We start from the raw sequence: 23599 nt of genomic DNA, 5'->3' as shown, positions 1-23599 counted from the left end.
TGAGCTAGCTCCTTTTGTCTTCTATGAGCTAGCTCTCCGTGTCTTCTATCAGCTTTCTCCCTTTGTCTATGTTGAGCTAGATCCCCCCGTCTTTTATGAGCTAGCTCCTTTGGTCTTCTATGAGCTAGCTCCTTTTGTCTTCTCTGAGCTACCTCCCTGTGTCTTCTATCAGATTTCTCCCGTTGTCTACTTTAAGCTAGCTCCTTTTGTCTACTATGAGCTAGCTCCTTTTGTCTTCTATGAGCTAGCTCCCCGTGTATTCTATCAGCTTTGTCCCTTTGTCTACTTTGAGCTAGATCCCCCTGTCTTTTATGAGCTAGCTCTTTTGTCTTCTATGAGCTAGCTCCTTGTGGCTTCTCTGAGCTAGCTTCCCGTGTCTTCTATCAGCTTTCTCCCTTTGTCTACTTTGAGCTACCTCCTTTTGTCTACCTTGAGCTAGCTCATTTTGTCTTCTCCGAGCTAGCTTCCCGTGTCTTCTATCAGCTTTCTCCCTTTGTCTACTTTGAGCTAGCTCCTTTTGTCTACTTTGAGCTACTCCCCCTGTCTTCTATGAGCTAGCTCCTTTTGTCTTCTATGAGCTAGCTGCCCGTGTCTTCTATCAGCTTTCTCCCTTTGCCTACTTTGAGCTAGCTCCCCATCTTTTATGAACTAGCTACTTTTGTCTTCTCTAAGCTAGCTCCCCGTGTCTTCTATCAGCTTTCTCCCTTTGTCTACTTTGAGCTAGCTCCCCGTCTTTTATGAGCTAGCTACTTTTGTATTCTCTGAGCTAGCTTCCCGTGTCTTCTATCAGCTTTCTCCCTTTGTCTACTTTGAGCTAGCTCCTTTTGTCTACTTTGAGCTACTCCCCCTGTCTTCTATGAGCTAGCTCCTTTTGTCTTCTATGAGCTAGCTGCCCGTGTCTTCTATCAGCTTTCTCCCTTTGCCTACTTTGAGCTAGCTCCCCGTCTTTTATGAGCTAGCTACTTTTGTCTTCTCTAAGCTAGCTCCCTGTGTCTTCTATCAGCTTTCTCACTTTATCTACTTTGAGCTAGCTCCCTTTGTCTTCTATGAGCTAGCTCCTTTTGTCTTCTCTGAGCTAGCTCCACATGTCTTCTATCAGCTTGCCCCCTTTGTCTGCTTTGAGCTAGCTCCCCTCCCCTGTCTTCTATGAGCTAGCTCCCCCTGTCTTCTATGAGCTAGCTCCTTTCGTCTTCTCTGAGCTAGGCTGACATTATTGTGCAATGCTTCCGTCTATGCTGCTCAAGTGTGTTATGCAGCCACTCAGTATTTCATTGTTGCTGTTATTTGATGAAACATGAACAGGTTTGTGATGTGTGTTTGCATCGAGATTGTGTGTTGTCGTCCTACATTTGCACGATTTTCAAGCAGTGGGCTGACATCATTTGCGGTGCTGGATATTCTGATGGCTCAGTGCACACAGAGAGTTGTTCCCAGAACGGAGCCCATCGCCGAACCCCCCCCCCCCCCACCTTCTGTTTATTCATGTGCCCACCCGCCGAGCAGGCATCGGGGGAGGGGTGGGTTGTTCCTCTGCCTGTAGATCTTTGGGCGGGGGAGGAGGGGTGGTCATTAAGCCTTCAATGCTTGCTATTCCTGGGGAGATGCTGGGTCTGACAGGAGGAAATAGAGTTACACTGGGGGGAGGTTAGAGGCGGTGGGGGGCCATTCAGCCCATATAGCCAGTGTTGAGATATCTGTGGGCGAGATACCAGGGGGCCACTGGCTGGAGTGTGGGGTACCAGCCATGAACTAGGAATAGGCAGAGTCAGTGGCATAAGCGTGTGCCCTGCGGGGGCTCAGGCCAGGCACCCCGTGCACGTCTCCCCCCTCCCCCTGTCTCTGCTCACCCCACCCCCCTCCCCGCCTCGATGCCAGTAGCATGACGCTGCCAGGGAACATTGAGCAAGGACAAAGCAGCAGTCATCGTCCTTCACCACTGGGCAAACATTGCATCGCTTGGCACTTGGCAGAGGGCACAGAGGGTGGTCCGAGGGGGAGATGGCCGACAAGAGGATGCAATGTTTTCCCCTGGAAGTTCCTCCAGTCTCCTTGGTGGTGGGGGTGAAGGGAGGGGGTCTTTCCCCACACTCATAGGTGCTCACCTTGCACATACAAACAGTTGGTGTGAACAAAATGTGACATTAAGCATGTTCCGAGCAGGTTTAAGACAAGTTTTGCAACAAGTTAATATTCATCCTAAAAAAGTGCACTCATGTTCAGTTGCAAAAATGCCCTCTGCACTCAGCAAGAGACTGCATTCTTCTAACTGAAGCACACATCCCTCCCAGTACGTCTAATAATGCATAGTTCGAGGTGGTACTTAGCAGAGGAGGCATCGCTTCCAGCTCAGTGGACATCACTCCCAGCACGTCTAATAATGTGTAGTGTGAGGTGGTACTTAGCAGAGGAGGCATCGCTTCCCGCTCAGCGCACATCACTCCCAGCACGTCTAATAATGTGTAGTGTGAGGTGGTACTTAGCAGAGGAGGCATCGCTTCCAGTTCAGCGGAGGCATCGCTTCCAGCTCAGCGCATATCCCTCCCAGCACGACTAATGTGTAGTTTGAGGTGGTACTTAGCAGAGGAGGTATCGCTTCCAGCTCAGTGGACATCACTCCCAGCACGTCTAATAATGTGTAGTGTGAGGTGGTACTTAGCAGAGGAGGCATCGCTTCCAGCTCAGCGCACATCACTCCCAGCACGTCTAATAATGTGTAGTGTGAGGTGGTACTTAGCAGAGGAGGCATCGCTTCCCGCTCAGCGGACATCACTCCCAGCACGTCTAATAATGTGTAGTGTGAGGTGGTACTTAGCAGAGGAGGCATCGCTTCCCGCTCAGCGCACATCACTCCCAGCACGTCTAATAATGTGTAGTGTGAGGTGGTACTTAGCAGAGGAGGCATCGCTTCCAGTTCAGCGGAGGCATCGCTTCCAGTTCAGCGCACATCCCTCCCAGCACGTCTACTAATGCGCAGTTTGAGGTGGTACTTAGCAGAGGAGGTATCGCTTCCAGCTCAGCGCACATTACTCCCAGCACGTCTAATAATGTGTAGTGTGAGGTGGTACTTAGCAGAGGAGGCATCGCTTCCCGCTCAGTGGACATCACTCCCAGCACGTCTAATAATGTGTAGTGTGAGATGGTACTTAGCAGAGGAGGCATCGCTTCCAGCTCAGCACACATCACTCCCAGCACGTCTAATAATGTGTAGTGTGAGGTGGTACTTAGCAGAGGAGGCATCGCTTCCAGCTCAGCACACATCACTCCCAGCACGTCTACTAATGCGCAGTTTGAGGTGGTACTTTGGAGAGGAGGCGTCGCTTCCAGCTCAGCACACATCACGCCCAGCATGTCTACTAATGAATAGTTTGAGGTGGTACTTAGCAGAGGAGGCATCACTTCCAGCTCAGCACACATCACTCCCAGCATGTCTACTAATGTGTACTTTGAGATGGTACTTAGCAGAGGAGGCATCGCTTCCAGCTCAGCACACATCTCAGCACGTCTAATAATGTGTAGTTTGAGGTTATACTTAGCAGAGGAGGCATCGCTTCCAGCTCAGCACACATCCCTCCCAGTACGTCTAATAATGCATAGTTTGAGGTGGTACTTAGCAGAGGAGGCATCACTTCCCGCTCAGCGCACATCACTGCCAGCACGTCTACTAATCTGTAGTTTGAGGTGGTACTTAGCAGAGGAGGCATCGCTTCCAGTTCAGCGGAGGCATCGCTTCCAGTTCAGCGCACATCCCTCCCAGCACGTCTACTAATGCGCAGTTTGAGGTGGTACTCAGCAGAGGAGGTATCGCTTCCAGCTCAGCGCACATCCCTCCCAGCACGTCTAATAATGTGTAGTGTGAGGTGGTACTTAGCAGAGGAGGCATCGCTTCCAGCTCAGCACACATCACTCCCAGCACGTTTACTAATGCGCAGTTTGAGGTGGTACTTTGGAGAGGAGGCGTCGCTTCCAGCTCAGCACACATCACTCCCAGCATGTCTACTAATGAATAGTTTGAGGTGGTACTTAGCAGAGGAGGCATCACTTCCAGCTCAGCACACATCACTCCCAGCATGTCTACTAATGTGTACTTTGAGATGGTACTTAGCAGAGGAGGCATCGCTTCCAGCTCAGCACACATCTCAGCACGTCTAATAATGTGTAGTTTGAGGTTATACTTAGCAGAGGAGGCATCGCTTCCAGCTCAGCACACATCACTTCCAGCACGACTAATGTGTAGTTTGAGGTGGTACTTAGCAGAGGAGGCATCGCTTCCAGCTCAGCACACACCCCTCCGAGCACATCTAATAATGTGTAGTTTGAGGTGGTATTTAGCAGAGGAGGCATCGCTTCCAGCTCAGCACACATCACTGCCAGCACGTCTACTAATGTGTAGTTTGAGGTTGTACTTAGCAGAGGAGGCATCGCTTCCAGTTCAGCGGAGGCATCGCTTCCAGTTCAGCGCACATCCCTCCCAGCACGTCTACTAATGCGCAGTTTGAGGTGGTACTCAGCAGAGGAGGTATCGCTTCCAGCTCAGCGCACATCCCTCCCAGCACGTCTAATAATGTGTAGTGTGAGGTGGTACTTAGCAGAGGAGGCATCGCTTCCAGCTCAGCACACATCACTCCCAGCACGTCTACTAATGTGCAGTTTGAGGTGGTACTTTGGAGAGGAGGCGTCGCTTCCAGCTCAGCACACATCACTCCCAGCATGTCTACTAATGAATAGTTTGAGGTGGTACTTAGCAGAGGAGGCATCACTTCCAGCTCAGCACACATCACTCACAGCATGTCTACTAATGTGTACTTTGAGATGGTACTTAGCAGAGGAGGCATCGCTTCCAGCTCAGCACACATCTCAGCACGTCTAATAATGTGTAGTTTGAGGTTATACTTAGCAGAGGAGGCATCGCTTCCAGCTCAGCACACATCACTTCCAGCACGACTAATGTGTAGTTTGAGGTGGTACTTAGCAGAGGAGGCATCGCTTCCAGCTCAGCACACACCCCTCCGAGCACATCTAATAATGTGTAGTTTGAGGTGGTATTTAGCAGAGGAGGCATCGCTTCCAGCTCAGCACACATCACTGCCAGCACGTCTACTAATGTGTAGTTTGAGGTTGTACTTAGCAGAGGAGACATCACTTCCAGCTCAGCATTAAGCAATAGCCATTCAAAAAGATTCCATTTACCAGAAGAGATATCACTCATACCTCAATTTCAAATGTGAGTTAAGGACAGTCTGTTTAACACATGAAATATCCGATAAAGGCGGCAAGTAAAGGCTCCCTTGGGTCTTTGGTATTTGTTTGCAGGAGTCTCACTTTGCTCGCATATAATTCTTTACAGTTTTCAGTTTCTGCCTGTGCATCCCACTGTTAGCTGGTGAATTTTTTCATTGGAGGGGTGTAAATATTTTCCCCCAAATATGCCAGAGTAACAGTGAGTAGCGAAGAGGTCCGAACCAATCCAGAAGGGTTGGGGTTGGGGAGCCCTGAGAGCATTTTTTAAATAATGGCTTAGATTAATAGTGGATTGTACGTCACACTTGTATTGACAAATTGGGTACAAGTCAAACTATCTGCAATTGGGTTTTGTAGGGTAACTCATGAAAAAATCCAGTAGATGCAAGTCACCAACAGTGCACAGGAGCATTTCCCCAACACATTTTCATGATGTCTTTCCAACAATATATGCCAGTATAAAAACATGTTCACCCTGGCTGTGCCCATATATTTCCATGCTGGCTGTACCAATATATGCCAGAATTCACATATTAGAACATACTCAGATTTGCTTTGTGCATAATGCTGATAATGGCACCATAAGAAAACATGTCCATGCTTGTTCTGCCAATATATGGCAGTATCCCCATATCAGAACATACTCTAGTTGACTTTACCATTACAAATGCCATGGCACAGTATGAAAACATGTCTAAACTCACTGCACCAAAATGCCAGTCTAGCCACCCAAGAACGCTTAACGTGCTTACTTTATCAAAGATACCCAATACAAAATGTCATGCACAGTAAGAAATGACTGGACTGGTTGCACCAAAATGCCAGCCTCGCTACATAATAACATTGATCATGCTTGCTTTATCAAAGATGCCCAATGCAAAATATCATGCCACAGTAAAACATGGCTAAACTAGACGCACCAAAATGGCAGTCTAGCTACATAATAACAATTATCAAACGTGATTTATCAAAGATGTCCAAAACAAAATTGCATACTGCATTAAGAAATGGCTAGACTGGCTGCACCAAAATGCCATTCTAGCCATGTGATAACAGTTATCCTGCTTGCTTTATTATAGATGCCCAGTAAAATATGCTATGCCTGCCCCCTGAGCCTCCCATCGCTTTGCAGGCAAAGAATGTGATTATGTTTGCATGCAAAGGTGCTGGGGGGCCCAAGGAGCAGGCATGGTATGTATACATCATAGATGCCCAGTAAAAAAAATGCCATAGGTACCCCCTACGTCCATAGTGCCTCGCACAGGGGAGCTGATTTTAAACGGTGGGTCTCAACCTGCCAAAATCAGCTCCGCAGCAGAAACACACCTGCCCACACATTCACACACAGCATGTGCTTGCTCATGCTCATCCAAACGTGCACCCATCATCATACACTCACTCATTACACATAACACAAGCAGACATGCGTACATACACATATTTAAATGAACTTACCTTCTGCCCTGGTCCTAAGCTGTCCTCCCAGAGCTCCAGCTCCAACATAGCACAAACAGGAACCAGGAAGCAAAGAGCACTTCCTGGTTCCTGCTCATGCACACAAGAACCCGCGCGCGGATTAAGAAGCACCCTGCTCCATTTGAATGTTAATTCATGTACATGAACTACGTTGTTGTAAATGCATTGATTTTTAGCAGATTAAGGGATCCATAGACACGCCCTACCGTAGAATGCTACCAGGGTAGCTCAGCAGATTGAGTGACTATTGCTGAGATGTTATATATTTAAAACAGGCTGCAAATCTTATGACTTTTGGCAAATCAGTACAAAAAAAGTGCTATAAAATGTGTTTGTCCATGGAGTGGGTTGAGCTGGCCACTTGCTTATATTCAGAGTGGGGGAATTTCTGCCCCTATAGAAAAAATCAAAAGTTTGCATCCATAAACCCACAGTTTCATTTCCTAATAACTGCTGTCAGCACAATAAAATATGTATTTGTGATTAAGCAGTTTAAAAAGCAATTAGCATCTTTAGAAATGTATCCTGTGATAAAACAGAAAGCGAGGGCCACAAAAATGATAGGGTATTTGTGTGGCAGTTCGACAAAAAAACACATTTTAAAGAAAACTCGGAAATGTAAGCTTAGAAAGCACGTTTCAGTTTGAATATAGATAGATTTTTTCCATGAAAGTGTAAGGTGTACATTTGGAAAACAATAGTGTGGCCATCATGCAGGGAGTCTGCTTTTAATCTTGATGGCCCCACCCCAGTGATATCCATGGCCCATTGATTCCTGTGGTATTCCTTTCAGCCCAGAAGAAGGAGCACAAGCTAAGCAAACACAGAGCCAGAATGAGGCTGGGCGAAGGGGCATCTTTCAGACCTGGAAAGAGATATTTGCCAGAGGGTGGGCAGGCCACCACAGGGGGGCGGGGGGGGCAAAGGAGCAAATAGGGGCGGGAGGCTATTGCCCCCTTTGCCCCTTTCCTTGGGATGCCAATGCCTCATTGTGAGAACTCTTGAAGGCTGTAAAGAGAGGGGCAAGGGGGCTTGAAAAGAAAAGACAGAAATCAGTGCAGCAGTGACAGTTAGCGGTCAGTCAGGGTATTGCATGTTTACAACCCGACACGTTTCCAAATTATCCCCTTCTTCCGAAGCCAAGCCCTGAAAAGTATTGTGCAAACCCTGCACTGCAAATGGCAAAGTTCCTCGTGTCCCGGCTAGTCAGCGCGTCATAGCTGTACAGTGGCGGGTGGGGTGTGTGTGTGTGCATATTTCCCGCATGCCTGCTTCCTCCTCACCCAGTTCCCGTCAGTGTGGACACTCGCTCTCTCTCGCGCGCTCCCCTCTGGGAGCCTATTAAAGCCCAGGAGCAGAGCTACTCGCCGGCTCATCTCCTCCAGGGAAGCCGTGGATGGATTCTGTGGACTTCTGGCTCCCAGCCGCCAGAATGTGGGCTCTGGGATGGCTTACCTGCGCCCTGCTCCTCCACTCTGCTTCCGCATCAGCACTTACACCGTAAGTAGATGTGGGGGCGGGGAGAGATGGGGCTATGCTTTCCGAAACTTGGGCATACGGAGAGAATTAGGAAAGCGCTAATGTGTCCGTGGAAAGCTTAATTTATGGACCTTACGAGTTAGTGAAGAGGCAGAGCCCCCCTCCCCCAAAGTGTGCAGAATTGCAGACGTGATTCTGTCTCTTGGGGACACGAGACCGTCTGTGACTCAAATCAGTGCCCCGCCAAACGCGTTAACGCATGCATGGGCAAGAATTGCACATTCAGTGTTAATGCTCTAATTTGCAACGGCTGGGGAACTTTTCAGGTGATGGAATGAACATGTTTATTCTGATTTTGGGGCACGCGAGCAAACACGCACCAATTAAGTCAGGGGCGCAACGAAACCTAAATTTCGCGGGTGTGGGGGGTCTAAGTGGTTATGGGAGGGGTCACTTCAGAAATTTGGCACGGCAAACTGGGAGGCTACGCCCCCACTGTTCTACCCTGCCCCGCCCCCCCATGGTCTAGTGTGAGGACCAATTATCAAATGGTATATTTTAAAGCGCAGCATGCAGAGAGGCCATGGAAGTCTTTCTCGAAAGGAGCAGCTTTACAGTTTTACTGCATTTGTTCAAGCAAACATTTCTGCACAAACACAGTAAACTTTAACACTGCCAGTTTTGGGAAATGTTTCACTCACCTCTATGGCTAACAAAATGCAAGGGCGCACATCCAACGGTACACCTAGGCTCAGTGGTGGAAATGGGGGAAAAATGTGGTGGGGGATCCCACAACACAAGGGGGGAGGAGTTGGGGGGCGAGGGGTCGTGGTCTAGAGGGGCGGGGCTCGTAGTGGAAATCCAGCAATGCTGGAATACAAAAAAAAAAGCACCCGGGACGGCAGAATTGCTTTTTACCACCGGCTTTGGCACAGGTGTGTAATGCACAATGCTCGCTACACGTACAACTGACAGGAATGAGTTTTACATGTAGCGAACATTGTGCATTACAGACCAGTGACAAAGCTGTGGTAAAAGGCAATGCTGTCGTCGCGGGCGCCATTTTTTCCTTTTTTTATTTTCAGCGCGTTTCATGGGCTTGGGGGCCGACTCTGGCCGGATCCCGAGATCCGGCTCCACATCTGGTGCCGGATCTCGGATCCGCCGAGAGCCGGCCCAATGACCAGCTCTGCCTAGGCTAAAATGTATGCAGGGTCTAACCCTTCCGATGTTGGGAGAGGCGCTAACTTCAGAGACGGTGGAGGAGTGCCAAACATGCTTGCGTAGGGGCATCTAACTTCTTTACTCATTGTAATGAGACTATTCTAGTGCAGCTTCAATGTTACAGTCAGTTAACTCTCTCCTTTCAGTCTAAAAACACCCACTTCTTCAGATCACGAAGGTCCTAGAAAGTGTGAAAATGGCAGATAGTGTGGAATGAAAGACTCAATATCACAGCATAACAGGACATTGCAGAGTGTGGGGCAGTACTCTGGACAGCCCAAGCAACTTCAGTGGCCGTGGGCAACGGGGGAGAAAATGTAATGTCGGTTCTACCACAGTTAGTCAGCTACAATAGAATCTCTGGTGCACTGACTGGCTGGTGAGACTGACAGTTTGATTCACAGAAAGTGTTCCTATGGGATTGTGCCATCATAAAATGCTTCTGTGAATCTGGCCCCATGTCTGCCTGTCAAATCAAGTGTTACGAGACTGGGGAGGGTCAGTGCAGCACGAGTGCAGTTCTATGTGACAGTATTGGAGCCACTAGCAGAGGAGCACCAGGGTACACCAATGTGTCCCTACACTTACTAAAACTGTCCTATTGTAAGGGTGTAAACGTAATCACTTGTAAGCACAACCATTTTTGTAGTTGAAGTCAGGGTGAGATTACATTATTTGCCCAGGATCACACACTTACGCAGAACAGCGATGCAGGGATTTTAGCTTACTCTGCAAGTTGGGCACAACCACCTACTTACCAAATATTTAAGTTTTGGGTGTCAAGACCTACAATAATACTCTCCTATAGAGCTTACTTGCAAAATAGAACAAATTGCATAGTAAGGCATCGTGACAACATGTAAATCCCTATAGCAGCATGTTAGGCCAAAATAATATCAGTGCACCTTTATTTTGCAGATCCTGAATGGAAAACTAAAGTGCAAAAGGCAAATGATCTATTTACCCACTTTATTTTCAGCGCTTTTAGACACACAATAAAAGAAGTCGTGTAATGAACTCACTTAGGTCTGGAGATTCGCCACATACCTCCAGCATGTTAACTATGGTGTTAAGGACATTCAACTAAGGACATCAAAGCAAACTTTATTTTTTAGCATATTAGACCTTATGGGTATGAACACATTTTCAAAGGGTGCTTTATTTATTTATTTAACTGTCACAGATTCGCAAGGGGACTGGTGGTCTTTCTATTGTAAATTCTTCATCATGCATATGAAAGGCTATGCTGCTGATAACAAAAGAAACGTTTGGTCGAGTTTATTACGGCACTGGCTGTAGAGCCAGGGACGCAGCCTGTGTGTCTCAGGGGGGCTGTGACTCGGGGAAACGGGCAGTGCTTGGTCATCCGACCCGAGCAGATAGTAGATTTGCCTCGGAAGAACCATAAAATGCACCCAGAAGCATGTTCCTGATCCTTTGAACTGTTAAAGGGCATGGAAGGCCCAGCCCTCAGCTAACATTTTTTTTGGGGGGGTGGGGAGGTTCAGCCCGGTCAGCTCAATGACGTTGCACGCCTGAATTCAAAAATCAAACTTGGGTGTATTTTGCAATTGAATTGAAAATCAAACTTGGGTGCGTTTTACATTTAACTTTTCCCACTGATTGTAATCCACTAGCCCAGTGACTGTTCCATACCGCTGTACTTGCTTACTCCTCCCTCTACCTCCTATCTCTTCCCTCTCATGGCGCTTTCTGTTTCTCCCATCTATTCCAATTGCTTCTCAATCAACTATCCTTCCCTTCTCACTAAATCTGGAAAGAAGAAGTTTAAAAAGGATATCCTGGCCTCCAACCGAGGTCTCTCTATCGCTGACACCTATTCCAGCGCCTCTTCCAGACAGACCCTCACCGACATCCTTTGTCATTCCTTTGCCGGATCTATGGACCCCACATATGATCTCTGTGCTCTGTCCTGTCTCCTCCTCTCCCATTGATGGTGGCACTCAGTGGGAAGTCCTCATGGTTTCCTTTGACTACTCCAGAGTCATCCTCAATGTCTACCTAAATGGCACTGTCATGGTCCAAGGTCCTCAGGCCAATCTCATCCTCTTCGATAGGAGGTCCCTCACCTCATCAACTTCCTTTTATCTGCAGCTGTCCCCTCCTCTTATTCCTTGGCTACCTTGCCCACTCCTCCCTCCTTCTCTGCCCCACTTCAGGCTACCTCCACTCCTCCTCAGTGCTTACCTCTGATTTGTACCCCTCCCCGGAAGGTCTATAAGGCTGACAACCTTCTTCATCTTGCCACTCTCAACTCCAGCTCTGCTGTCAAACACTCTTCTGACATCTGCCACCTCTTGGAAGAGCTTGACCTGTACTCAGTCTTACTGAGACATGGTTCACGGCTAGCTCTGTCACAAGCTTTGATACTCTCCTCCCTGATGGCTACAAGATCCACTCCGCACCGAGATCCACCTGGCGTGGAGGCAGTGTAGCCCTGATTGTTCCTGAGTGGATTCCTGCCACTATCATTCCCACACAGACCTACTCCTCTTTCGAATGCCTTGTATGCAGGCTCTCTCTTGCCTAGCCACTCTCTTACTGTTGCTACTCTATACAGGCCCCCTGGTCAAATCACCTCTTTCCTCTCCGATTGGGCTGGCCTCACCTCCTCCCTTCAGGCCACTACCACTCAACTCCACTTCCTTGGTGACCTTAAAATCCACCTCGATTCTCCCTGTCTCTCTTCATTGCTTTTTCGCGACCTCTGCGACTCCCTCGCTCTCTCTATCCTCCCCTCTGGCCCAACACACTCTGCAGGTCACACACTTGATGTCTTGATCTCTACTGGCCTCCCCCTCTCTATCCCTCTGACTACTCCTCTCTTCTGGAGTGACCACTTCCTCCTCTCATCTCTCACTCTCCTCCGCTCAAGCCAAGCCCACACCAAAACTGCCATCCACCTTCTCCGACATCCAACTTATGAAGCGTGTGTCAGTTGAGACTTTCGCTGCCACCTTCTTCCCCCCCCTCCTCCTCTAGCTGACTCCCACCCTGACACAGCCCTATCCCTTCTCCAATCTTCTATTTCTGATACTCTTGATGCTCTTGCCCCTGTCATGAGGGTCCGCTTGAAGTCCAAAGCCAAATGCAATTCCTGTTATGACTCCGACCTAGGTACACTTAAATGTGAGTGTAGGGCAGTTGAAAGGAATTGGAAGGCTTCTTGTTCATCCTCTGACAAACTGGCCTGTTGCCTGCTCCAAAGGCAATACCGACTCTCTGTCCTCACCAAGAAGAGAGTCCACATTCAAGCCCGTGTCTCGGTGGCATTTAACAATTTAGCTGAACTCTTTAAAATCTGCAAGGAGCTGGCCAACCCTACTGCAGTCTGTACCCCTCCTGTTGCCTCCGAGGCTCTCTGCGATGCCCTTGCCTCTCACTTTATCTCAAAAACCCAGGACATCCTGTCCACCCTTGCTTTGCCTTCCCTTCCCCACCCCTCTCTGTCTATGCCTGCTGACCCTCCTTCAGCCACCCCCCAATCCCCTTCTCGTCCTTTCCTCATTTTTCCCCCGATGAGGTTGCTAGACAAGTCTGATCTATGAAAACCTCCTCACAACAGGTTCATCCCTGTTCCTCCAAAACCATCAAGGACCACATTGACACCCTTGATTCAGCCCTTGCTGACTTTAGCAACCATTCTTTTGCCTCTGGATCCTTCCCCTCCCTGCTGAAGCACTCCCTTGTGCATCCTCTTCTCAAGAAACCCAAAGCGTATCCTACCTGTCCGGCTAACTATCGCCCAATTTCCATTACTCCCTTTCTGGGCAAACTCCTGTAAAAACTGACCATCTCTCAGTTTAACCTTCATTCTGACTCTGTTGGCTGTCTCCATGACCACCAATCTGGCTTCAGAGCTGCCAGAAGCACAGAAACTGCTCTCCTGAACATCCATGAGGATCTGCTCTCCAACTTTGATGCTAACATTACCTCTGTCTTCAACCTACTCGATCTCTCATCTGCCTTTGACATGGTCAACCATACCATCCTGCTCAACCGTCTCTGTGATAACCTCTGTATCACTGATCAGGCTCTGGCCTGGTTGACCTCTTTCCTCTCTGACCGACCCTCCCAGGTCAAACTTGGGTCCTTCTTGCCTGGCTTCATATCATCTATTTCCCTCTCTATGTGTGGTGTTCCCCAGGGATCTAACCTCTCACCCTGGCTTTTCAACCTATACTTGGCAACTCTCGCCCACTGCATTGCCATTTTCTGTTCAAATTTCCAGTGCTACGCTGACGATACTCAACTTATCTTCAGGCTACCCTCGGCCACCTCCTCCTTCTCTCATCTCTGATTGCCTTACTGCCATTCAAGATTGGTGTTCCGCTAACGATCTCTGTCTGAACGCCAGCAAGACTCAAATCCTCCTCACCGGGACACCTTCTCCATCCTTTCCCCACACTCCCTGGCCTGCCTCCCTTGGCCTTCCTACTACCCCCACCTGCGAGGGTAAGAACCTCGGGGTCATCTTTGATTCTACACTTTCCTTCTCTGCCCTCATCTCGGAGGTCTCTAAAAAATCAAACTTCCTACTGCATCTCCTCAGAGGTACTCTACCTTTCCTCTCTTTCCCCCAGAAGATCACTGTCTCCCAAGCTCGGGTTCTCTCTAGATTGGATTATTGTAACAGCCTCTTTCTAAATCTACCTCCCTCTTCTCTCCGCCCTCTGCAACTAATCCAGAACAGGACTCCAAGACTTGTCCTTGACCTCAAGCCCTGGGATCGTATCTCTCCAGCTCTGAAATCTCTCCATTGGCTCCCAGTGGATGCAAGGATTAAATTCAAAACCCTCTGCATTGTCCACAAGGCTTTCTGGGGCCTGGGTTCAAACTATCTTCAGCTATCCCTCCGTAAATACCTCCCCTCTCGTGCTCTTCGCTCCTCCTCCTCTATCTCCCTCAGGGTCAGTCGTTTTTCAGAGAAACGAGCTGGGGGTAGATCTGTCTTCGGCTGGGTACTCCCCCTGGAACAGCCTCACTGCCACTCTAAAACTTGAGGGAAACCATCTCCGGTTCTGGAAGCACCTCAAGACCTTCCTCTTTGCTTCTGCCTTCGCCCCCTCTCTCCCCTGCTGATCTGCTCTCTCTTGTCACCTTGCATCGGGACACCCTGTGTCCTCTGGTCCCAGGTTCCTGCTCACCCTGCCATCCTACCGCACTGCCTCCGGGACACCCCTTGCACTGGGGTTTGTATCTGTACCCATACAGCCCCCTCCTTTTTCCCCCTCCTGCACTTATCAGACCCACCTGACCTGCTGCCTCAAACCTAGCACTTTCCACTTGGCTGCACTACCACTTTGTGCTGATTTTATTATGTATGTATGTTATTATTTATCCTGTTTCTCCTTTGCTCTGCACTTTCCACTTTCTTCCTCCCTTCCATGCACTTTTCCCCTCCCCCTCTCCCATGCACTTGCACGTTCTCAATGTCACTGGGACTAGTTTTGTTCTCCCCTGTTCCCCTCCCTTGCCTTGTCGTTCTCTAAAACACCTGTGTATGAGCGCAATTTAAATAAAATATCATGTGGCTCTCACTGCACAAGCCCTTCCCCCTATCAGTCTCACTGCTAAGCCCTGCCACGTTACTTTGACTGCCTGATCTCAGCCCTGCATCACCCTTCTTCCTTAAATGTGACCCGTTTGTCTCATTGCCCCATTCTGCCACACGTTCCTCACAGTGCTCTCCCATTTTACTCTCATTGTCCCAGTTCTGCCACACGTTCCTCTCAGTGCTCTCCCATTTTACTCTCATTGCCCCAGTTCTGCCACACGTTCCTCTCAGTGCTCTCCCATTTTACTCTCATTTCCCCAGTTCTGCCACACGTTCCTCTCAGTGCTCTCCCATTTTACTCTCATTGCCCCAGTTCTGCCACACGTTCCTCTCAGTGCTCTCCCATTTTGCCCCAGTTCTGCCACACGTTCCTCTCAGTGCTCTCCCATTTTACTCATTGCCCCAGTTCTGCCACACGTTCCTCTCAGTGCTCTCCCATTTTACTCTCATTGCCCCAGTTCTGCCACACGTTCCTCTCAGTGCTCTCCCATTTTACTCTCATTGCCCCAGTTCTGCCACACGTTCTTCTCAGTGCTCTCCCATTTTTCTCATTGCCCCAGTTCTGCCACACGTTCCTCTCAGTGCTCTCCCATTTTACTCTCATTGCCCCAGTTCTGCCACACGTTCCTCTCAGTGCTCTCCCATTTTACTCTCATTGCCCCAGTTCTGCCACACGTTCCTCTCAGTGCTCTCCCATTTTACTCTCATTGCCCCAGTTCTGCCACACGTTCCTCTCAGTGCTCTCCCATTTTACTCTCATTGCCCCAGTTCTGCCACACGTTCCTCTCAGTGCTCTCCCATTTTACTCTCATTGCCCCAGTTCTGCCACACGTTCTTCTCAGTGCTCTCCCATTTTACTCATTGCCCCAGTTCTGCCTCACGTTCCTCACAGTGCTCTCCCATTTTACTCTCATTGCCCCAGTTCTGCCACACGTTCCTCTCAGTGCTCTCCCATTTTACTCTCATTGCCCCAGTTCTGCCACACGTTCCTCTCAGTGCTCTCCCATTTTACTCTCATTGCCCCAGTTCTGCCACACGTTCCTCTCAGTGCTCTCCCATTTTACTCTCATTGCCCCAGTTCTGCCACATGTTCCCCTCAGTGCTCTCCCATTTTACTCTCATTGCCCTAGTTCTGCCTCACACTGCCCTCACCACCTCCGCTCTGCCCCATAGAGCTCACACTGCCGCCGTTATGCACCATTGTCATGCTCGTACCTATTCTGCATCATGTTGTTCCCATTGGCCCGAAAATGTCCTCCTTTACCCCCACTGGTGCATATGATCCCCCACACACATGGCCACAGACTCACACACACACATAGGTGCACAATCACACACCCATACACACACATTCACACAAGCACACATACACACTTTCATTCTGAATCTCCCTCTTTGTTCCGACTGGTTACCTGGCTCTGCTCCTTGCCTCATCTGACCCCTGTTCCCACCCATGGACGCAGTACACATGGAAGAAAGTAGGTGTGTACCAAATAGCATATTTAATATTCAGCCGAACACCGAATACTTCGTCAAGTATTCGGCCAAAGTCAAACATGAGGCAGAATAGTTAGTTATTGTAATAAATCATGTTTCAAACTTGAAAAACACACATTTTTAAACAAATGAGCACACTACTTTAAATGTGTTCCATGGTTCATTTAGTTCTCTTCGTTTTAATCGGCATGTCATCCCTATTTAATGACCACAAATCAGAAAAGAACAGATTAATAAAGAAGCAGAGACCAAATGAATGAAAGGTAGATACATATCCAACACCAGTGCTATTCAATGTGGCGCATTCGTGAACAAAATGAATATTGCAATTTGCAAATGCCATTCTGAATCGCACGCATTGCAATCTCTTGCGCGTTGCACGATAGCTTATGTGGAAAGTGAGTTTCAAACCTTCCTTGCGGCTCATAGAAATGCACACATGGTTTCTGTCCGTCCCTGCAGGACACAAGTCAAAGGTCCATGTGAGGTGAGTGGAGGCCACTGGGAACTCCCTTCCTGAAGGGACCAATGCAGGGGGGCACTGTCCCAGAGGGGCCCCTAGGGTAGGAAGAGGTATAACTGCACGTAAGGAAAGCTGACATGTGACTGAGTTCCCCACAACCTGCAAGCTCTAATAAGGCACTTGGCTGTCAGGCAGTCACTCAGTTCCACCAAATCTGAACCCACATACACTTACCATATCACCTTCCCGCCACACTAGAGGATGCAAGGGTCTATGCACTATATTCATGTACAAAATGACATTCCTAATCATCATTGAAGGGAGTGGGGGGATCTGGTAGGGAGGATGGGCTCCCTCTTTAGCAAGTAAGCCAAGATTTGACGGGATCCACTGATGGGATGGCCGTGATTATGGGCAGTGTGTATCGGGCGAGTAGAGAGGAAGAGCGGAAGTGAGAAGAGGCACAGGGAGGGTATTTTGTATTTGTATTTATTTTATTTATAAAGCGCTGCCAGGCCCAGGGGCATAGGGGCGCATAAGTTAGATCTGGTTACAGTTACAATTGAAAGCAGTCAAAAGGGTTACGTTACATTACAGTCACAGGTAGGTACATACTTAGTAATGCAAATGGGTACATACATAGGGCCTCATTACGACCCAGGCGGTAAGTTACCGCCTGGGCCGTGACTTTACCACCATGGCGTAAACTACGTTTACGCCATGGTGGTTGGCGGACTTACCGCCCCATTCCGACCTTGGCGGGGCGGTAAGTCCCCAATCCCCATTTACCCTTCCCCATTCCCATTTTTGCCCCATAGGGCATAATGGGAGTGGGGAAGGCGTTAATTACGCCACCGTAAATTACGGTGGCGTAATTAACTCCATGGTCCCTTAGCGCCATGGATTTTAACACCTACTAAAAGCAGGTGTTAAAAGCACCATGGCGCTAGGGGACCTCGTAATTGGCGGTAAGGGGTCGGCGCAGCTAACGCTGGCGTAAACCCCTTACCGCCAGGGTCGTAATGAGGCCCATAGACTAGTATAAATACATTACTTAGAAGAATGTGCCAGTGACGGTCAATCATGCTGGGAGCAGGCAGTTATGCTGTCAGAGTCCATGTTGTGAAGCCAACACTTCGTGTTGTGTTTAAATAGGTTAAAAGATGGTTCTGCTCGCAGAAGCGCAGGGATTGTGTTCCATAATTTAGAGGCTTGTACAGGGAAGCTAACATCACCCGAGTTATGAAGTTTGCATCTCGGTATGGACATGGTGTTAGCTTGTGCTGCTCTAAGTGGTCTTGAAGAAGTGTGAAGTGTAAGTTGGTTGGTGAGGTAGGCTGGTGCAAGGTTGGCCCTGGCTTTGTGTGTAAGGGCCAACGTTTTACGGGAAATTCTGTGCTTGACTGGGAGCCAGCGTATTTTGCGTCTGGTCTCGGAGAGGTGCATCTTTTTAGGAATGTTGAGGGCGGCCCTAATGGCATTGTTTTGAATTACTTGCAGTTTAATATTTTTGTGGCTTGTGGCTAGTACCTAAGTAAAGGGCATTACAATAGTCTATCTTGGGTAGGACTAATGCTTGAGATAAACGGCCTACATGCAGTGATCAGCTTGCAGGTGTAAGCGGCTGATGATGCTACTGCATTAGTTTGTTTGGTGAAGGATAAGGTGGCATCGATGTACACACCAAGGGTTTTGGTGTTATTTGACACAGGTATGAGATTGCCATCTATGGTGAAGGATTTAAATGCGGGATTGAGATTTTTGAGTTTGGCGTGAGTGCCAAGGATGATCAACTCGGTTTTCTCGTCATTGAGACAGAGTCCATGATGTGCCATCCATGCTTGAATTACTGAGTAGATTTCATTAAGGGTTTTGCTCTCTGTTTCATAATTACCTGAGATAGGAATGAGTATCTGGGTGTTGTCCGCGTAATTGGTATACGTGACACCCAGATAGTCAAGGATATCAAAGAGGGGCTTTGTGAATACATTATAGAGTGTTGGGGACACGCAAGAGCCTTGCAGGACTCCACAGGGTACTGGTGAGGGTTCAGCAGAATCAGTGAGAAAGAAGACCCTCATGGTTCTGTTTGCCAGGAAGGAACTGATCCAAGCCGTGGCTGCGTCAGAAAAGTGTGCTGCAGTTTTCAAGTGGTGACAGAGTGTTTGATGGTTGACCAAGTCAAAAGCTGCTGACAGGTCAAGCAGTAAGAGGAGTGCAAGTTTGCCATTGTCTTTCAGGATTTGGATCTGGGTAGTGAGATCTATTAATGCAGTTTCCGTGCCATGTCTCGGTCCGAAACCTGATTGCCTAAGTCCTAGGAGATTGTTTGATTCCAAGTAGGCCTGTATTTGTAAATAGGCTGCTCTGTCCAGTATTTTTAATAGGAAAGGTACAGTTGTTATCGGCCTATAATTAGACGGGTTGACTGGATCAAGAGTAGGTTTTTTAAGGAGTGGGATGACCCACGCATCTTTTAGGTTATCGGGTACTACTCCAGTTTTGAAGGAGGCATTGATGAGGTTGGTTATGGATGGTGCCAGATCGTGCACAGCAGCTTTGATGATTGGGGCAGGGCAGGCATCGCCTTGGCAATTTGAAGGTTTAAGTTTCCTGATGATGTTTTCTACTTCCCAGATTGAGATGGGTGAGAAGCTGAAAGGTTTACAGGTGGACTTGAAAGTAGGCGATTTGTTAGGTAGTTGTTTGTAGTCTGGGTCAGCAAGTAGTAGGGATTTTTTTGCATTGATTTTAGATTGTAGGCGAGCTATTTTGTCTAATAGAGCTTTCTGTATATTACTATACCATAGTGCATCTGTAACGCATTTGTCTATGGGGGTCGATGGGGGATTCTAGTTGTTTCAGAATTTAAAAAAGTTCCTTTGTGTTGGATTCCGCTTGTGTAATCCTTTTGTTATATGTATCTTTTTTAGCAAGAAAGATGGCTTCTTTGTAACCAGAGGATGCTATGGTTAGCTCAGTCTTATTGGATGCTGTGGGGTGTTTTTTCCAATGTGCCTCAGCGGTTCTCTTAGTTTTGCGTAATTCTCTTAACTGCGGCGTGAACCAGGTGTTAAGGTGACGCTGTGGTTTGGATTTCTGCAATTTTAGGGGGGCAATTGTGTTCAGTGCTTTGAGTATAGCCTAGTTGTAGATATCCACCAAGACTGTGGGGTCAGCATCTGAGTCGATATTGTTCAGGATGGGGATTAATATAGGTAAGAGTTTGTCAGGTGTAATGTCTTTCTTATTTCTCGTGCTGGTGGCTGGGGCGATGCTAGGCGCCAGGTGAGGTGTGTTGGTTTTGATAGAGAAAGTTATTGTGTGATGATCCGACCAAATGCATGGGTCATTGGATAGGAGGTCAATAGAGCAATTGAGGTGGGTGAACCAGTCCAGTGTTATGCCTTTGATATGGGTGGGCTCGTGAATAATGTGCGTGTGACCCAAGTCAGATAAGGTGTTGGCTAGGTCATGGGCGTTAGTGTTCTTAGGGTTGTTAAAACCAAGGTTAAAGTCCCCACGGGACAGTGGGGCTGAGTGCAGAGGAGGGTCGGAGGGAATGAGATGGTGGGTAAATTAGATGCAATCAGACAGCAAGTCCATTGGTAGCTTTGTAGACCAGGAGGAAGAACCTGAAAAGGGTTGGTTTGTGCCCAGAGAACTAACCAGCATGTTGTCGGTAGGTACACATGGGGGAGGGGGGATATGGGTAGTTTGGAGAGGGTGCAGGCAGTAACATTGAAGCCTTTGTCTAGAGGGTGGAAGCAGTGGCCAGGAAGGCCAAGAGTAGTCTTGAGCTGTGTCAAGTTTGCTGAGCATGAGAGGGGAGATTAGAGTTTTTGTAGAGTGGTTAGTAAGAAAAAAGATACATTTTCAGTATGATGAGGAGGTTAATACAAGCAGCAGAGGCAATGGTAATGATGAATTGTTGCAGCTGTAGGTCACTATCAGAAAGGACCCCACGACTACAAGCCTTAGCGAAGGAGCAAGAAGGTCCGGCGGGAAGAAGATAGGAGAGGGGAGGGACGGCACTCGTAGCCAGGAGAAAAATGTCTTCACTTTTTAAAGACTCCAGCTTGAGGCAGTGGAGAGCCGCCCAGTAACGAATTGATTGGAGATAGTGCTTAAATCGTTCAAGATGTCTAGAGTGAAGGAGAGAAAGGAGAAACATATGAGAGTATCATCAGCAAACCGATGATGGCGAAAGCCACAAGATGAAATAAGTCTTCCTCCGGCAGAGGTAGAGAGGGTGAAGAGCACAGGTGCAAGGACTGATCCATGGGGGGACAGATAGAGAGAGGGGTGGGGTCAGAGGTTAGTGAGTTCCAAGAGATTTTAAAGGATTAACCTTCCAGGCAGGAGACGATCCAGGCAAGAGCAGATTTGAAGAACCCAATGTCTAGAAGAGGGAGGTGGAGATAGGAGTGGTCGGTAGTGTGCTAGCTGTCAGGGCGGTCCACAAGAATGAGTATAGAAGAGAATGGTGAACATCAGCGAGAACGTTGGAGACGTGCATTGGTGTAGTCTCGGTGGAGTGTTTACTATGGAAACCAGATTGAAGTGGCTCTCCCAAGCCATTTTCCTGAAGTTACTTATTGGTCCGATTGAAGGCCACCTGCTCAAGGACCTTTGAATCATGCAGCAGGAGAGACATGTGGTGATAGTTTGCGGGACTTTTGGGTCAGCAGAGGCTTCGATTAACAAAGAGTAAGCCAGTCACAGGTTTGATAGAGGCAAGGAAGAGTTCAGCGGAGAGAGAGAGGTTGAAGAGCGGTGAGAGATAAGGGCAAGGGATTGAGCCTAAACCTCTGACCATTAGGGGAGCAAAAGGGTCTATAGGAGCGCAAGATGGGTTGGGACTGCGAGGAATGGGTGCTAATTTAGTAGGAGAGGTATGGGAGAAGTAGCCAAAAGTAGAAGAGGTTAGGGTAGAGGTGGTGGGCAGAACAAGGGTTAAGGAGGGAGAGTGAGGAGGGCTCTGAGAGTGTCAAGAACCTGAGAGATTTTAGAGGAAATGTGGTGAGCAAAGTCTTTAGAAGAAAGGGAAAAGGTGATGGATATTGGCTTGTGAGGTGTGAGGAAAGATTGGAGGATTGATTGATGGGTTGAATGCGAAATAAATAAATTAGGTTTGTGAAGTAGTAGGATTGGGCACAGTCCAGTGCAGAAGGGAGGGCAGCAAGGGAATGTTTGTAGGCGTCCATAATGTGAGCCAGCATCATAGTTCACGGTGCGTGTTTGTTTTTAGGGTTTAGGTTTCAAGGCTGAGGATGGGGTCTGTAAGGTATGAACGTGCAAGCAGGATCGTTTTGGTCAAATGGAGTCATAAGTGAATAGTGAAAGTCACAAAAGCATGTCAATGCAAGAGGCATGAATACGGGAGAGAGACAGGAGGGAGGTACTCACATCATCAAGGTCATGGGCAAAAGAGTCCTGCTTGAATTTCCTCGCATTCATTGAAGAGGGGATAAGAGAAGTAGAAGGTGGAGGAACTGAGATGTTAAAGTGAACAATGAGTGATCAGAGAGAGAGGGGTCCATGGAGAGGGCAGAGTCGGCGAGTGAATTAGAGAGAAAGACAAGGTCAAGAGAGGGCCCATCAGAGTGGTTAGGCTGGTCGTACAGGAAGTTTAGTGAGTGGTCAGATAGACAGGCGTTACAGAAAGGTTGGGAAGGTTAAATTTGCCCCGCATGACACCGGGGATGTTGGGAGGAAGAGACTCAAGGAGAAGGTTTAAATCAGGGAAGAAAGAGTTGCGAGGACCAGGGTGTCCAAGGAAAGTTAGAACAGAGAGAGGAGTAGGAGGGAGCAGTTGAATAGCAGCATATTCAAAAGAGGAAGAGGTGATGTCACACAGGGATAGAGGGGCAGTGTTGAGAGCCTTATCGTTAAGAAACCCCACACTGCCACACTTCCCAACAGGTTGTGGAGAGTGGAAGAAGGTAGCAGAGTCAGGGCAGTGAAAGTGGAGGGTGATGAGAGTTGAAGTGGCGCCTGATGTAGGAGGACTTGTTGTAGAGGGATTGTGCATTCCAGAGGCTAAGTGCAAGAGTGATAGGAGTTGCGGAGAGAAGCAGGTGTTGTGCAGTACGCGAGGGGTATTGGTGAGGTTGTAGATCATAGAAAAACAGGAGCGTCTGGCTGAAGTCAGATAGAGCTAGTATATTGGAAAAGAAGCATTGGCAAAGCCAGTAGATCTGGCTAAGTCCATGAAAGGGGTACATCTTTTTCTGTGCAGCCCACACAGGGCAAACAATCTCGCCCTCTACAGTTGTAAATGCAGACCTACTGGTTTTGGAAATGCCTACTGTTGGGGATTTGCACTTGAAGAGAATTCCCAATGCTTCCACTTTACAATATCTGATATTTCCCAGAGTTCCATGTTTGCTCTGTAGCCTTATTTGTGTTTAAATTTGTTGGAACATCACTTATTGTGCATGCTCCAGAAATTAGCCAGGTATCATGTGAATAACAAACGAGTCCCTGTGGGTCATTCCGAGTCGGGCGGTAGGGGATACCGGGCACCGGTAAGGAGACCGGTGCCGGTAATCCCCCACCACCCAATTCCGAGGTCCCCTAACGGGAACTGTAAGGGACATTTGGTCGGACCAAATGTAACTTACGGGTCCTGTTAGGGGACC

At 48.3% G+C, this 23599-nt stretch overlaps 1 protein-coding gene across 3 annotated transcripts in view; it reads left to right on the top strand.

Annotated features, from left to right (window-relative positions):
* The window catches only part of LOC138580212 (alpha-2-macroglobulin-like protein 1), a 328254-nt gene that overhangs the window by 3172 nt on the left and 301483 nt on the right, over nucleotides 1-23599 (top strand). For 2 of the 3 annotated variants that reach the window (XM_069650566.1, XM_069650565.1), the window contains exon 1: nucleotides 7987-8214. The exons of the other annotated variant lie outside the window; for it this stretch is intronic. In XM_069650566.1, coding sequence (XP_069506667.1) covers nucleotides 8111-8214 — 104 coding nt within the window. In that variant the 5' untranslated portion in view covers nucleotides 7987-8110. Of the gene's footprint in view, nucleotides 1-7986; nucleotides 8215-23599 lie in introns of those variants that run through there. 3 annotated transcript variants of the gene reach the window in all.

Source organism: Ambystoma mexicanum, chromosome 3p (genome assembly GCF_040938575.1).
Source record: "Ambystoma mexicanum isolate Mex_15411 chromosome 3p, UKY_AmexF1_1, whole genome shotgun sequence".
Classification (NCBI taxonomy): Eukaryota; Metazoa; Chordata; class Amphibia; order Caudata; family Ambystomatidae; genus Ambystoma; species Ambystoma mexicanum.
The sequence above is the reverse complement of the archived record's forward strand: the minus strand, read 5'-3'. Positions and strand labels throughout refer to the sequence as shown.